This window comes from Cladophialophora bantiana, assembly GCF_000835475.1.
Source record: "Cladophialophora bantiana CBS 173.52 unplaced genomic scaffold supercont1.13, whole genome shotgun sequence".
Taxonomy (NCBI): domain Eukaryota; kingdom Fungi; phylum Ascomycota; class Eurotiomycetes; order Chaetothyriales; family Herpotrichiellaceae; genus Cladophialophora; species Cladophialophora bantiana.
The window spans coordinates 1,088,134-1,102,203 of record NW_015971587.1 but is presented as its reverse complement, the minus strand read 5'-3'; the positions used below and the strand labels follow the sequence as shown (position 1 = coordinate 1,102,203).

Genomic DNA, 14,070 nt, shown 5'->3' with positions numbered 1-14,070 from the left:
GGCCCTTCAACCAGGCATTGACCTCGTACCGACAATGAATGGCTTCCAGATCGGACCCGGATTAGCCGACATACATCATGGAAAAGACTGGAGATGGAGGCGATCTGGCTCTGAATTTCAATGGGATCCTGCCCAGGGTATCTTACGGTTCGAACAAGGACAACGGAAATACGGCGTCGTATTGGATATCTCAGCTCGACACAGGATCCTGGATTCCATCAGGTTGGGCTTTGACTTTGATTTTTATCCCATCTGTTATCTCCTCTCAGCTTTCCCTAAACAAACAGACAAACACGTTCAACCAGTCTTTCATGGATCTTGATCCCGAGCACTACAAGGAGTGGGGTAGGATTGAGACTAGGGAAATCTGCGTCGGTGAGACTACCATTCATCAAGAGTCTCTTCAAAATCTAACTTGGAATTATCAGCAAATCCGCCGTCCAACCAACACAAAGGTGACGAGACAGATATCGCACTGAATACTTGGTTAGTGAACGTCGCTCGACAACCTGATTCAAGTCGATCATGGCAATTGGGAGGCGATAGGCTGCGTGGTCTTGATGTCTATCTGCAGTGACTGGAATGGAGGCAAGATCCCCCAGATCAGGCGCGCGTCACATTTGAGGGAGCCAATAACCCCCCTTAAAATGCCTCTATATGGAGGTTCGACATTGAGAATCTAGGCCACATGCTCGGAAACTATTAGCCAAGGTCAGCGTTCAATAAGACTTCTTATTCCTGAGTGATCTACTAGGTGAGGGAACCGATGTGAGATATATCGATTATCAGGCCACCAAGCCGACCGCCTAAACAACAGCGCACAGGGCAATTGCACAGACCAAGTGATATTATGACTATTTGCTCAGGACGGCATCGTCATAGATGACGTTGGCGCGGAGTGGCTTTTTGCGCACAGACCAAATGTCTACATAGATAGAAGATGAATTGCTGAAATGGCTGATAGACAAATATCGTTGAGGATAGATCAATGCCATCTACCATCTGGACAGTTTCTAGTATTACACTATCTATGGAGCAGGGGAATTTACTGACCTGGTAAGTTCTTAGTTTGGAATCGGCGACAGGTTGGGTACATGGTTGACTACGTAACTATAAGAGCGTGCTAAATACTAAATAATCAGCATCATATCATGGACTATGGAACAGCCTATTGAAAGAAAGCAGATCTGTAGGCTATACCGTAGAACTGAGTGAACCATATGCCGGAAGTCCTTCGGAACGGCGTTTGACCAAGTCTGGTATTAGCTTGTGGCCCCAATGGCGCTATCAAGTTAAAGTTGACCAACTCCCTAGCACGAAAAGTAACAGCCCGGCTCACGTCGGGAGGATAATACTCATTCCACCTGTATAACGCCAAGACCGCTCCGAAGTAAATACCAAAAGCAAGCCAGATCATTGTCCCACCTCTCTGAGCAGGCGTGTTGCTGGACTAGGCAAGCAACACTGGTCCGTATTTTAGGCCGTCAGAAAAGGACTTGGTGGCTTCCGACACCATGTATTCTCGTAATTTCAGCATCACCCTTTCCAGACCGTTTAATGAATTACCTAGGCGGAACTATCGGCCGTAAAAGCTTCTATAGCGCCTTTTGTTTTTTATGTGCGTAGGAAACAGAACATAGCGCATCAGAAAGCGCAGCTCTCGTTAAATCAGTGGGCGCGAAGATAGAAAGACCGAACCCGACCCTCATATCGAAGCAGGAATCCGCTGGAGCGGCGAGGAACTCTAGCATTTTACCTGATCCCCCCCTGTGGACATGACCGTTGTGGCTGGCTAAAAGACGAGGTGGTTTGATGGCATGATCTGTTGACAGGGTCGCGAGACCACCACTGGGGCAAACCACCTGAGACGCTAGGCGCTTCACCAACTGCGCAAACTGCTTCAACCTCGTTGTTCCTGCAGACCTGTGATAGGATGGCGACGGAATAGGAGGTTTCAGGAATGCTCTTATTGTTACAGGCTAATGTATATATAAACAGGCAGAGTCTCTCTGAATAGCCAGGGGGACAGAACACAATCAACCAGACAGGTCCACAACTCAACCTTCGTACAACACAACTCTACTGCGCCTCCTGTATTTGCAATTACGACATCACCTAATGGTGTCCCGAACAACACAATCATCACGGTTCCTGGAATTCAGATTCAGTCCTCGCAGACCGTGAGCCTGAATTTTATGAGTTTAACTTGGCCACACGTCAGTGTGTCGACACTCGTCCCGACGACCCCACAAGCGTTCCAGATGACCGGATAAGAACGTGACCACTCGAAGAAATCTACTTTGAATTGGGATCTGCGGAATGCAGCCAGTTACAGTGATGCAAATGCTCTTGGATCCGTGATTGGCTGAGCTCTGTGGATGTTCGACCCGTTCGCAATTGGTTTGAAATTAGACGGGTCTGCATTCTGCTAATGAACCGTCATTCGCCAATGGATCGGAGGATGGCGCGATTGGCGATGATATTTCGACGGAGTCTCAAACTGCCTTTGTTCTGAATACACTCTTTTCGAGCCTCATAGCTTCTGAGCTCTCCGGGTGCAGTGCCATAGTAATTCATATCCAGCATGGCCGACCCTTGCAACTTTCAATTTCGTTCTAACGTATAAATAGTAGTCTATCTGGGTTACCTTCCTCTCTAGAGGAAGCCTTACTGCCTTTGTCGGGTTCATGAAGGACGTGGATCCTGGGAAAGTCGACTATATGCGTAGGTAGTCCTGGCTTTGCAAAGACCATATTACGAGCTGGTCCTCAATTTTGGGGAAGACATCCCATCCCATTTTTCGTTGCATGGTACAGCCTGCCTCATATTATTCGAACTAAATTCTCCGTTACCCACTCCACTTCTAGGCCTCTAAAAAGTCTGCCGTCAAGGAATAGAAAGACAGGCACAGTTAACGGAAACGATGACTGAATTATCCTCGTTAAGCCTAGGTGTCGCTAACTTGGGTACTTACGCCTTAGGTCGTAGACAATACTGTCAAGCCCTCTCCTCGTCGAGAGGCGGTACTCTGGTGACTCTAGTCTATAATCGTACGAACTTGTGGACTGAAACCACGCTCCCAGCTCAGTCAAGCGCCGGCCAATCAGATGCATCCGACTCAGGATGCCATCCAACGTAAGCAGTCTCCCCCCCGGAGAGTAGTCCTTGCAACACCTCGACCTCGCCGTACATTTCATCCCTCTCGGCGTGCGCATGCTCCAGGTTTTCCTGGAGCTCTTCCACCTCCAGTTCTAGGTACTGGACGCGCTGCTCCAGCTCTCTCTTGGCTTCTAGCGCGGCAATTGCAACCTCGTCTCTCAGCCATAATTCGTCATCCATTGCACTCTGCACCGAATCCCACTTCATGACCATCTTTTCTCTCCTGACGATGAATCTCGCCACAGCCCTCCTGATCTCGGTCGCATCCAGCTCCAGCTCGGTCAGCTTCCTCAACACGCCGCCAAACCCTTTCTGATTCTTGGCGCTCCATCCCTTGGGATCGCGCGGCGGCCTCTGGTCCGTCTCGTAAAACAGCACCAATTTCGAATTCATGTAGTCGCGGAGCTCGTCTAGCCCGTACTTGTCCGCCACAACGAAAACGTCTAGGTCGCGCTCCACGTCGCTGAACAGCGGGTCGGTTTGACGGTAGATCTGGGTCACATCAAGCGTGTAAAGGTAGCGAAGCATGGCTTGAATGGCCCTGGGTTCGTCGTCAGGGAGGACGATTTCTCGCGTTGTGGACTCCTATACAAAATATGAATATGGGGATTATTTTCTCTCTGGAGAATTTCCATAAGTCCCCCCTTGGGCGGAACGTCCAATTGGAAAAAATTGAGGTCAGTGTAATTAAGTAAGACGCACACACCGTGAATCCGTTTTCGCAGCATGCCTTGAGGAAGGAACAGCGAGAAGTCAGGATATCCTTGTCGCATTGCCAGGCCCACCGGCCACATCGAATGATGATATCTCCGCTATTATTTGTGTCGAGGATCCTGGTTTCAGCGACGGGAGTTAACATCCAGGGAGCCAATATTCAGCAAATAAAAGGAAACAAAAACAGAACACTTCCAAACGGTGCAGAAGAAGGCAATAAACACACCCTCGCGCTTGACATACGTCTGATAGGCTATCATCGCCTTCGCTCTCAATCAGCTTTGGCATCTTGCTCTTCCGCATAGGCTCCCCCTGCCTGTGTGCCTCATCATCATCATCGTGGTCTTCAGCTTCTTCCAGTTCAGTACGTGCCCTTTTCAAAACCATGGCCCGAGAGACAAGGACGCTTCCGGCTTCATGTCCGGCAATTCAAGTTACTAACAAGAAAGCTCTGCCTGCGAGGAATGTGTACGCGGATGTCGGGAACAGGGGCTGCTCGTAGGGACGAGGAGATGAGGCGGTCAGGAGTGAGTGGTTGAGTCGAAGCTAGCGAGCTAGCCATGTTAGTATATAGCCGGTTCAAAACTCAGGGGGTTGGTTGGGCTTGTTGCTATAAATACGGGCACGGGCGAGTAGAGAGCGCTCCAAGGGGGGTTGTTTGATCCGCCGTACAGGTATCCCCGTCACGAGTCATGTTCGAACACGATCGTGATGCCTTTAGCTCCGCCACAAGCATGTAGTTTATGTGCTCGGGCTGGCGCCCTGCTGCTTAGGGAACCTCCCTTTCCCCCAATGACTAATACTCTTTCACAGGGCTCACTGCTGTTTAAGAGGCCCGTGGCTCCGTCACTTGCGAACCAGCAGGCAACTAAAAAACAGGCGCCAACCAACAATAAGACGCTACATACAGCCTCAAAGTAAACCTGCTACGAAATTACTTGTCAGTCAACATCCTATCTTTCCAAAGATTCACAGAAGTCGTATTGACGGCAGATTGCTTTATGTTAAACATCACACTCAACTCTCGGATCTAGTTTTCCGAGCTCCAGGCATTGTTGAGCCGTTGAACACCTCCGCTACCTTTCGGGAGAGTAGATCAACCGGCAAGGCTTTATTTCACCCTTAACTGCCTAGCAACCAAAGATGGCGGCCACTCCACGGTCAAGCTATAATACGTTTCCAGCAAGTGGTGGTGCTTCAAGACCACCTCGACTTCCTCAATCACCGCCTCCGCTGAGCACTCCCAGGGTTGTCTCTTGCCAGACACGACCAATTACTATTACCACCAGGACAACAAGTCGACCAGTGTCAGCGCCAGTGAGCCCATTGACGACCGAGCTACCCTCAACAGCTGGGACTGAGCCTTTGACAACGCCGCGGCAAAACCCAGCGAGACAGCCGCCTGCTGCTTGTGCCCGCTCAGCTTCAGCTCCACAGAGGCCACCGCTTCGGCAGACCACAATTGAACCTCTAAATATTCAGGCAGTGGGTCCAAAACCGAATGTACCTCCCCCTCCAGCGCTACTTAAACACCGTCTTCGCAGATTCATCTCACAATGGAACGACTGGTGGATTCTTGAGATTGCGGCTGGCGTGTTGAGCATTGTGTGCTTGATAACTATCATCATCCTTCTTGACCATTTTGACGGTAAACCTTTAAGCAGATGGCATTCGAGGATCACACCTAATGCAATGGTTTCTGTCCTGGCCACTGTCTCCAAATCCTCGGTGCTCTTGCCTGTAGCAGAGTGCATATCACAACTCACCTGGCTGCAGTTCCAAGGGCCACGCTCCTTGCAGCTGATACAGGAGATTGACGAAGCAAGTCGTGGTGCTCTAGGATCATTTCAAATACTGTTCTCTACCGAAGCTATTGCAGCATGGTTTGGCGCAACTATTACCCTGGTGGCTCTTGCATTTGAGCCTTTCGTGCAGCAAGTATTATTGTTGCAGACTCGCCAAGTTCTCCTCAACGCCACCAACACTCAGGTGCCGGTTTCGTCTACATTCAATACTGGCAAGACGTTTCCTGCGTCATTTCCTGTAAACTACTACCCCCTTGGGGATGAAGCACATGCTCTTGACTCCTCTATTCGAGCTGCTGGTTTTAACGGAATCTACAACGGCGCCATCGAACCGCCATATGATTGTGGGTCGTCAAGCTGTCACTTCGGAAGCTTCGCTTCGCTGGGGATATGCTCATCATGCACGAATGTTTCGGATAGTCTGAGAGACAATTGCACAACTACAATTGGTGGTAGGTGTGAGAGTTGGGAATACACAACCCCTGCAAACATCAGCATACGTGCCCGGTATGATTCTGGCCAGTTTACCAGGAACATCTTCGCTACACTCTTCAATAGCTCTGCGACTAAATGGAATGAGCTTAGCATGCCATCTCTGGCACAGTTCTCCACCATAAAGTTTAACCTGACCACCGATTCATCGGGCCTTTACACTCTCGTGCCCATCCTCGCGTACGATTGCTCTCTTCGCCTATGCATCAAGACATGGGCCGGTGCCACATTCGAAAACTCCAGCTTCACAATGGAACCACCTGAAGAAATTAATTTTCAGAAAGTGATGGCTTCCGGTCCATTCTCCATCCTCGAGCTCGATCCAACTGTCAACGCTACAAGATTTGGCACGTATAAGATCAACACTTACGACTGGCAGATGATGGCCTCATTCCTGGCGGCGACCTTCTCGTACCAGGGTAGCGATGTCCTCTCAGACACGGATAACCAAGGCGTGCCGATCATGCTATACTATGCCCGCGACCTTCCGGCCATGATACAGAATCTCGCCAACAGTCTGACGAATATGATTCGCACATCGCCGGACAGCACTCTTGTCGCAGGCGATGCCTTCCGGAACGAGGTGTTCATCAAGATTCACTGGCCGTGGATATCGCTGCCTGTGATTGTGGTCTTCTCCTCAAACTTTCTATTGGTGATCATGATTGTCCAGAGTCACAGGAAACGGGCCCCGATCTGGAAGAGCTCCGTGCTGGCGCTTCTATTTCACGGATTGAAGCCGGGTACGATCAATACTGTAGATGAGCATATAAGCTCGTTGTGGGACATGGAGCTCTTGGCTGAACGGAAGAAGGTGAGGTTTGATGGTTCAACCCCCGAAGAACTAATCTTTGTTCCCTCTTGAGAAACGTGATGAGACATCATTATTAGAGTGTTCGGGAGAGAAAAAAGAATGTCGTTGCCTTGAGATATACTTTAGTTCTTTGTTTTAGCTATATCTATTATGCAGAAGTAACTTGTCTTCTAGAGCCCGGATCTTCTTAGTCCTCTTTGTTTGTACCTGTCTTTCCCCTCTGGCTTAGATTTTCTTCACTTCGGCTCACCAGCTGCAAAACAAGAGACATACTCGAGCCAAAAACAATGTGATTCCCCCCGCTGAAATTCTGGAAGCGCTTTCCATTCACGTCCCATTACAGAACTAACTGCTTCCCTCTGGACCATTGTGCCTTGGGTTCATTTTGTCGTGTACGTACTCGATCGTTCTCATCACTAACAGAATTAGAGGTCTGACTGCCGCAGCTCCTCGAAGACTCGATTTCTATAGGAACCATGTCGGCAGCGTCGCCAGAAGTCAAGTCCTAAAGAGTCGATGTATTTATATAGGTGTCACGGAGGGCGATGGATAGGTACATCAGGTATGAAGAAACCCTCCTAGCGTACTGGTCAGGGAATGCTCGGTGATACAGAGCTAATGGCTCATTCAAAGCTCTGGTTAAAGCGGCATTCACTCATCCTCTAGGAACAACGCGTAAACGGCAATTGGATTTCCCATCTCGCGACTGAACGGGGAAGTTACACCAGGACCCATATAGAGTACTGCTATATGAATAATTGGCAGTTAAAATCAGCACGGTTTAGTTAGGTAGTCGGTCAGAGAGTAGTCGGTAGGATACTCCGTAGTGGGCCACCTACTCATCTCATAATACCTTCCTAGTCAGCAAGGTCCTCGCAGTCAAGTTCGTCAGTGCCGCGATCGGCCACCAAGTCGAAGAATGCCTCAAACTCGTCCTCCACCTCCTCCACCTCCTTCCTCTTCATGAAACGAAGCCGTTCTGGCAACATAAGCAGTCGGTCAGATATCCGGTCAGTCGAGCGAACGATCAATTGACAAATAATTTCTCGAGCGCAGTTCGGTGACTTCGCATGAAGGCCTTGCCTGGGCCAGGGGCGTAAAACACGGATTGTGTGCGTTGTGATGATTAGTTATCAAGTTAAAGATACGAGGCGACGACGCGCTATGACACGACCTAATGAATTGGCCAGAGCTTCAAACTGCCTACGGACCTAACTCTGTCGATAACGGGTCGACTAGGTAGTTTATATGGTGTACTCCGTTTACAATTGGTGGCGAAGGGAAAGCCAAGAGATGTTTTACATGAACTCTACCCCCCTTTCTATATGAGGCTGAACTTATCCGTCTCAACGTCCGTCCGCCTTGCGTCGTGCTTTTTCCGTTTTCACAAGTGAGAGAAGTCGAAAGCCCCTATATCTCACTGGCGCAGCCACCCTGGATCAATGACCACTTGATGAGTGTATTTGCTGCGGGAGCACTCCTACCCCTTAGGATTCTTCAACGGCGACGAGCTGTTGCGCGGTCATCTTCGAAGATTTGAATTGAGGACTGCATGGACGTCAGCCCTGCTCGTGGACCATCCATCCGGTGAAATAATTCATATCGGAACTGGTAAATCTACTGGACGCCTAAAGGACGACATAAGCTTTGCGTGACTTAATTTGCCGTGGTCGCATAGACCAGGGAAATCTCCCCGTGGGCTGACTCTGACTGCTCATTTGTATGGTTGGCGTCTGAAGAGGTTTGCTGACTGATGCCATATCATATCGAAGTTGCTAACGGACTGGATGCGAGGGTGGCCTGCGCTGAGCCTTTTTGGCTGTACATGACCTCGTACGGAGTGTTCAAAGGTGTATATAGTTACGGCTCTGTCAGTCACCCGCTTGGCTTTGTCACCCTTCGAACGCAAAGTGCCCCCTACTTAAGCAATAAGCAACATCGCTTCTTCGAAAGTGCACTCATGGGTTCTATAAAGCCACCCATATCGCTTCGCGTTTTCGTTGTGGGCGGCGGCATCTGCGGCCTCTCCGCTGCCATCGCTCTTCGCCGGGCAGGTCACCATGTGACGGTGTATGAGAAATACTCTGCCGACGCAGATGCTGGGGCCGAGACTGTCGTGGGCACAAATGCCATCAAGGTTCTCAAGCTATAGGGCCTCGATATGGAAGGCGCCGAGGTTGCTGAAATACAAAGCCGGCTATATCCTAGAGGGCTAAACACTCAAGGTGTTGGACTTTGTCTATGGAGAGGGAAGCACAGTAAATGACGAGAAGGGCAATGGCGAGTCAAGTTATATGGCCACAAAGTCAGACTTGAGAGCAATGTTGAGAAGGGAGGTTCGAGAGACACGCACAACAAGGCACCATTGAAGTTCGATACACGATGGAAGTCGTGGATTATGACCCAGAGTTGCCAGCGATCAAGTTTTCCGATGGGAGCTGGGAAGCGGTCGACAGGGTAGTAGCGTATGATAGCGTCAAGAGCAAAGCTGCAAGAATTGTCAGCGGAGGAGAAAAACCCCCAAAGGCAACCGGGACGTCGGCTTTTAGGATGATGATTCCGGATGAAAAGATGGCCGGTGTCAGCGAGAGGTTCAAAGAGAACAATCTAATCCGCGAGAAGTTCAACAAGGACAACAGTGCAGTTTGGTTTATCCGTGGAGGGGATAGGCGACTTGTCGTGTGGTGGAGATGTCGGCTTTGGCAAGATTCAAGCGTTCGACATGCTCATGCCGGACAATGAAAAAATGCCAGCAGCGAAGAGTGGACAGCCAGATGCGACAAGCAGGTGCTTCTCGATGAGTTCGGGCACTGGCATCCATTGTTCCAAGAGATTTTCAAGGCCGCAGACGATGATCCATTACTGTGGAAGGGGTGTTCAAGGGCGCCTCGGGACACTCTCCACAAAGGCAAGCTGTGCATGCTCGGGGACGCATTGCATCCGATGCCTCCTTTCCGAGCTCAAGGAGGCAGCCAGTCCATCGAGGATGCCGGGGCGCTTGAGATGATCGCCACCAACCTGGTCGACAGGTCAGAGCTGCCGAAACGGCTGGAGATGTTGGATAGACTGAGAGTCCCGAGGTACTCATGTGCCCAGATGATCTCATCCGTCCGTCAGGACGAACTGAACATGGAAGAACGCTATATTGAGGTGCTCAACCAATGCCGAAAATGGTTTGAGGGAGAGGACCAATCTCACCGTAAGGCGGTTTCTCTGATATCCAAAGAAATAATCGGCCCACGAACAGACACAGTGAGACACAGGGCGGCTTTCCAACAGTGGCTACACTCATATGATGTCGGAGACGCTGCAGGCAGAGCTGTCAGCAAAGAGACGTAGCGATGGTAACAAGATAGAGGGTGCAAAGGGTGGAATGGTGGATGGCGTTGGCAGAGGATCTTGACCCTTTTCGGCGCGCCAAGCGCCCGTAATTTTCTGTCTTTTGAAAACTAGACAAACGAGAATGTGAACCGCGAAATCAGAGAATATCTCATAGAAATATAACGTGCTCATGATTCCCTTTCGCCACAGCCAAAAGGTGTCTCCACATCACTTAGAGTATTGCGGCCATGTCAGATGATAAAGACGATCGCCCGGCAAAGCAACGACGAATTCATGGAATGCCACTGCTCGACCAAACGAGTCAGATTGACGACGATGAGGATTCTTCCAGCTCATCCTCATCGTCTTCCATCACCCTGCCGAGAGCACGGCTTTCTCATCGACTACTGAATAATACCGACACATTGCATACAGAAAGCTCTTCTAGCGACGAAAGCACAGAGGAGGCGGAAGAGAAGACGTCGTCGTCTTCGGATTCTGAGGATTCGGGCAGTGAGGAGACGTCAGAGGAGGAGGAGGAGGAGGAAGAAGAAGAAGAAGAAGAGGGAGGGGAAGACCTCGAGGACCATGTCTCCCCGAGAGGCGCAGGAATCCCACGTTTCACCGCGCTGCCCGCCCGAGGGTCGTCGGATCTCAAGTCTCGTTTGCAGAATTTCTTGCCACAGCTACAACGAGCAAATGCAGAGCTCGAGGACTCCGGCCAAGTCTTTGACAGAAGGATTGACCATGTTCTAGACGACGCCGAGCATTATATCGAGATGGAGGTGGGCCTCGGTGTGTTGACTGCACAGAAGGACGACACTACCCGTATAAAGCTGCCGTATGCGCCGTCTAGCGTGGAAGAGGATCGCGGGGACGAAGATGAAGAGGTCATCGATGCACATGGGGGGTTGGAGGACCGCGCCTTGTCTCGGGTGGTCGGCACGGAGGGAAGAAAGGGAACAAAGCGGAAAATCGAGGAGCTGGGATAATTAACGGGGATGGAGTTTTGTATGGCGTCTGGGCATGGAGTATGTAGTAGAGCTATCTCGCACTGCTACGGAGTCCATGGTACGAAGTGGTACGAGGTACGAGGTATATGAGGTCAAATGAGGTATCAAGGTGGATAGCTGGTGTGTAAAGGATATTGCTGATAAGCGATAAGGAGCGGGGGGGCAACCGCTGTCTAGGCGCGGCAACGTCATTGTTTGGATCTAACCTGAAACGGACACCGAGGCAACGAAGTTTTGGCACTAGCGCTCAACCCACGGCAGCAAAGCTAGCGCCTCGTTAGCTGCTAGATGGCCTCACCTTTATTTCATGTATGTTTCCCTCCACAGCAGATATCGCGCTGCCATCCAAGAGTGTATCCATCTTCTCAACAGAGCTTCGACTATGGTGCCGCCGTCACGCACAATCACCCATGACGCACGATCAAAGACCCCGACACACTCGACCGCCTCGAGTCCCTCTCTCAGGTCCAAGACGCCTGTGAGCGTCTCCGCGACGCCCACCAACAGCAGCATGGGTCCTGGCGGGAATGTCAAAGTCGTCGTCAGAGTCAGGGCGTTTCTTCCCCGCGGTAGGGATACAGTGACCTCTCACTCACTCGAGGCTAATAATGTTGGGCAGAAATCGAGAGAGGCGCACAATGCTTAATTGAGATGAACCCTCGCACCCAGTCGACGAAGCTGCTAGTTCCCCCTTCGTCCGATCCCGCAAATGCCCGAGCACAGACAAGAAAGGTGCTGGAGGAGAAGCTGTTCACATTTGACAATTCATTCTGGTCCCACAACACAAGAGACCAGCATTATGCCACGCAGGAAGACGTCTACAACTGCTTGGGAGAGGAATTCCTAGACCACAATTTTGAAGGCTACCACACATGCATCTTCGCGTACGGGCAGACAGGCTCAGGCAAAAGTTACACCATGATGGGTACCCAAGAGCAGCCCGGCTTGATACCACGAACATGCGAAGACTTGTTCCAGCGCATCGAGTCCAACGAGAGCGCCAATATCAGCTACAGTGTCCGAGTGTCGTACTTCGAAGTCTACAACGAGCATGTGCGGGACTTATTCCAGCCCCGGACTGAACCTCCACAATATCTCAAAATCCGAGAATCTCCCACCGAAGGGCCATATGTCAAAGACCTGACCGAAATCCAAGTCAAGAATTACAATGAGATCCTGAAGTACATGCGGATGGGCGACAACTCCCGAACCACGGCTTCGACCAAGATGAATGACACGTCGTCCCGGTCTCATGCCGTCTTCACCATCATGCTGAAGCAAATCCATCATGATTACCGCACAGACGAGACAACGGAAAGATTGGCACGGATACGGCTGGTGGACTTGGCGGGATCTGAGCGTGCCAAAGCAACTGAAGCGACCGGGCAGCGACTTCGAGAAGGCGGGAACATCAACAAATCCTTGACTACGCTGGGGAGAGTGATTGCTGCGCTGGCAGACCCCAAGCACGCCCGAATCCACCATTCCAAACGGACAAATCGTGACATTGTGCCCTATCGTGATTCAATCCTGACCTGGCTGTTGAAGGATTCACTTGGAGGAAACTCGAAGACTGCCATGATTGCTTGTATAGCACCGTCAGACTACGATGAGACCCTGTCAACCCTCCGATATGCCGACCAGGCCAAACACATCCGCACAAAGGCTATTGTCAACCAGGATCATGTCTCGTCGGCAGAGAAAGACGCACAGATTAGTGAAATGCAAGAGACAATCCGAGCGCTGAGGTGGACGCTGAGCCAGCAGCAACAGAACGGTAGTGCCTCGGTGATGAAAGCCGTGCAAGAGTCCGCCGAAGCTCAATCTGAGAAAATTCGCGAATTCACCACCAAGTATGAAAACATGTTGCAGATTATGGAAGAGAAGTTGGCTATTTCAGAGTCCAAGGTGCGACAATTAGAGGAAGAAAAAGAAGCGTTGAGCATTCATCTGAAGCTTGTTCTTGACGAGCTCAAAAACCCCATCGTCATCAACAAAGAGGAAACTGAATCTGTCGACGAGAGGTCTAGGGCGCCAACGCCAGACATGATCTATGAAGACGACACGGCCTCTAGCGACGAGGTGGAGACGGAATCCGAGATCGACGATGAGGCTGCTGAGATGCAGGCAGAGATGGAAGCGCTGATCTCGGACTTGGGACTGTTCAAGAAGAAAATTGCGGCAGACCACGAGATGTTTGGCATCAGCCTTGCGGCATGACTCGAGACAAGAGTTGGACGAATGTGAACGTTTTGCCATGTTAGCGAGGGGTTGGGTCTTCGCGGTCTATGGAGTCGTTAGCTACAAGAAGTTTGGTCTGCTTGGTATCAGGGAATGCCGAGACTGGGAAACTCGTATACAGAGTCAGCCAGAGCCTTTCGGGCAGAATGTGAAGTAGGTGCACGCACCACTTGTGGCTCCTCATGACAGGCACCTCGTCTCATTCCTTCCAATTGTTTCTCGGTTGTACCATCGTCCATCTTGCCCCAACCTTTTATATTGACTGGCCCAAACAGACTGGACAGATTGCGCTCGCTGCGATAGGTGTTCCGGAAACAGGAGCGACGGCGACCAACAGAAGCACACTATCAATAATTCTCGTTCCGTTTCTTTTCACTTCTATTAGAAGCGCCAACTTCGTCCTGTGCGATCCCTGCCGGGTTTGGTGTCCCACGTCTAGTTCACCGGGTGTTCACTGTTAGGCGTCTGCAATCTAGGCTACCTCTACCCGTAGCCTCTCCAGGACCGTCCT

At 50.7% G+C, this 14,070-nt stretch overlaps 6 protein-coding genes across 6 annotated transcripts; 5 read left to right on the top strand and 1 right to left on the bottom strand.

The window, feature by feature from the left end:
• Positions 1-3,084: 3,084 nt before the first annotated feature.
• Positions 3,085-4,260, bottom strand: Z519_08759 (uncharacterized protein; the record flags this gene model as incomplete). Its single annotated transcript, XM_016766487.1, has 2 exons — positions 3,085-3,744; positions 4,117-4,260. 2 exons carry the CDS (start codon positions 4,258-4,260, stop codon positions 3,085-3,087), a joined length of 804 nt encoding a protein of 267 aa, XP_016617645.1.
• A 756-nt stretch (positions 4,261-5,016) lies between these two features.
• Z519_08758 (uncharacterized protein) lies at positions 5,017-7,035 on the top strand (the record flags this gene model as incomplete). The annotated part of the gene is made up of 1 exon (XM_016766486.1): positions 5,017-7,035. The coding sequence occupies one exon, from the start codon at positions 5,017-5,019 to the stop codon at positions 7,033-7,035; it is 2,019 nt and encodes a 672-aa protein (XP_016617644.1).
• Positions 7,036-8,809: 1,774 nt separating this feature from the next.
• Positions 8,810-9,136, top strand: Z519_08757 (uncharacterized protein; the record flags this gene model as incomplete). The annotated part of the gene is made up of 1 exon (XM_016766485.1): positions 8,810-9,136. One exon carries the CDS (start codon positions 8,810-8,812, stop codon positions 9,134-9,136), a length of 327 nt encoding a protein of 108 aa, XP_016617643.1.
• A 230-nt stretch (positions 9,137-9,366) lies between these two features.
• Z519_08756 (uncharacterized protein) lies at positions 9,367-10,323 on the top strand (the record flags this gene model as incomplete). The annotated part of the gene is made up of 2 exons (XM_016766484.1): positions 9,367-9,632; positions 9,741-10,323. 2 exons carry the CDS (start codon positions 9,367-9,369, stop codon positions 10,321-10,323), a joined length of 849 nt encoding a protein of 282 aa, XP_016617642.1.
• Positions 10,324-10,553: 230 nt separating this feature from the next.
• Z519_08755 (uncharacterized protein) lies at positions 10,554-11,297 on the top strand (the record flags this gene model as incomplete). Its single annotated transcript, XM_016766483.1, has 1 exon — positions 10,554-11,297. The coding sequence occupies one exon, from the start codon at positions 10,554-10,556 to the stop codon at positions 11,295-11,297; it is 744 nt and encodes a 247-aa protein (XP_016617641.1).
• A 403-nt stretch (positions 11,298-11,700) lies between these two features.
• Z519_08754 (uncharacterized protein) lies at positions 11,701-13,538 on the top strand (the record flags this gene model as incomplete). Its single annotated transcript, XM_016766482.1, has 2 exons — positions 11,701-11,887; positions 11,938-13,538. 2 exons carry the CDS (start codon positions 11,701-11,703, stop codon positions 13,536-13,538), a joined length of 1,788 nt encoding a protein of 595 aa, XP_016617640.1.
• Between the last annotated feature and the right edge of the window lie 532 nt (positions 13,539-14,070).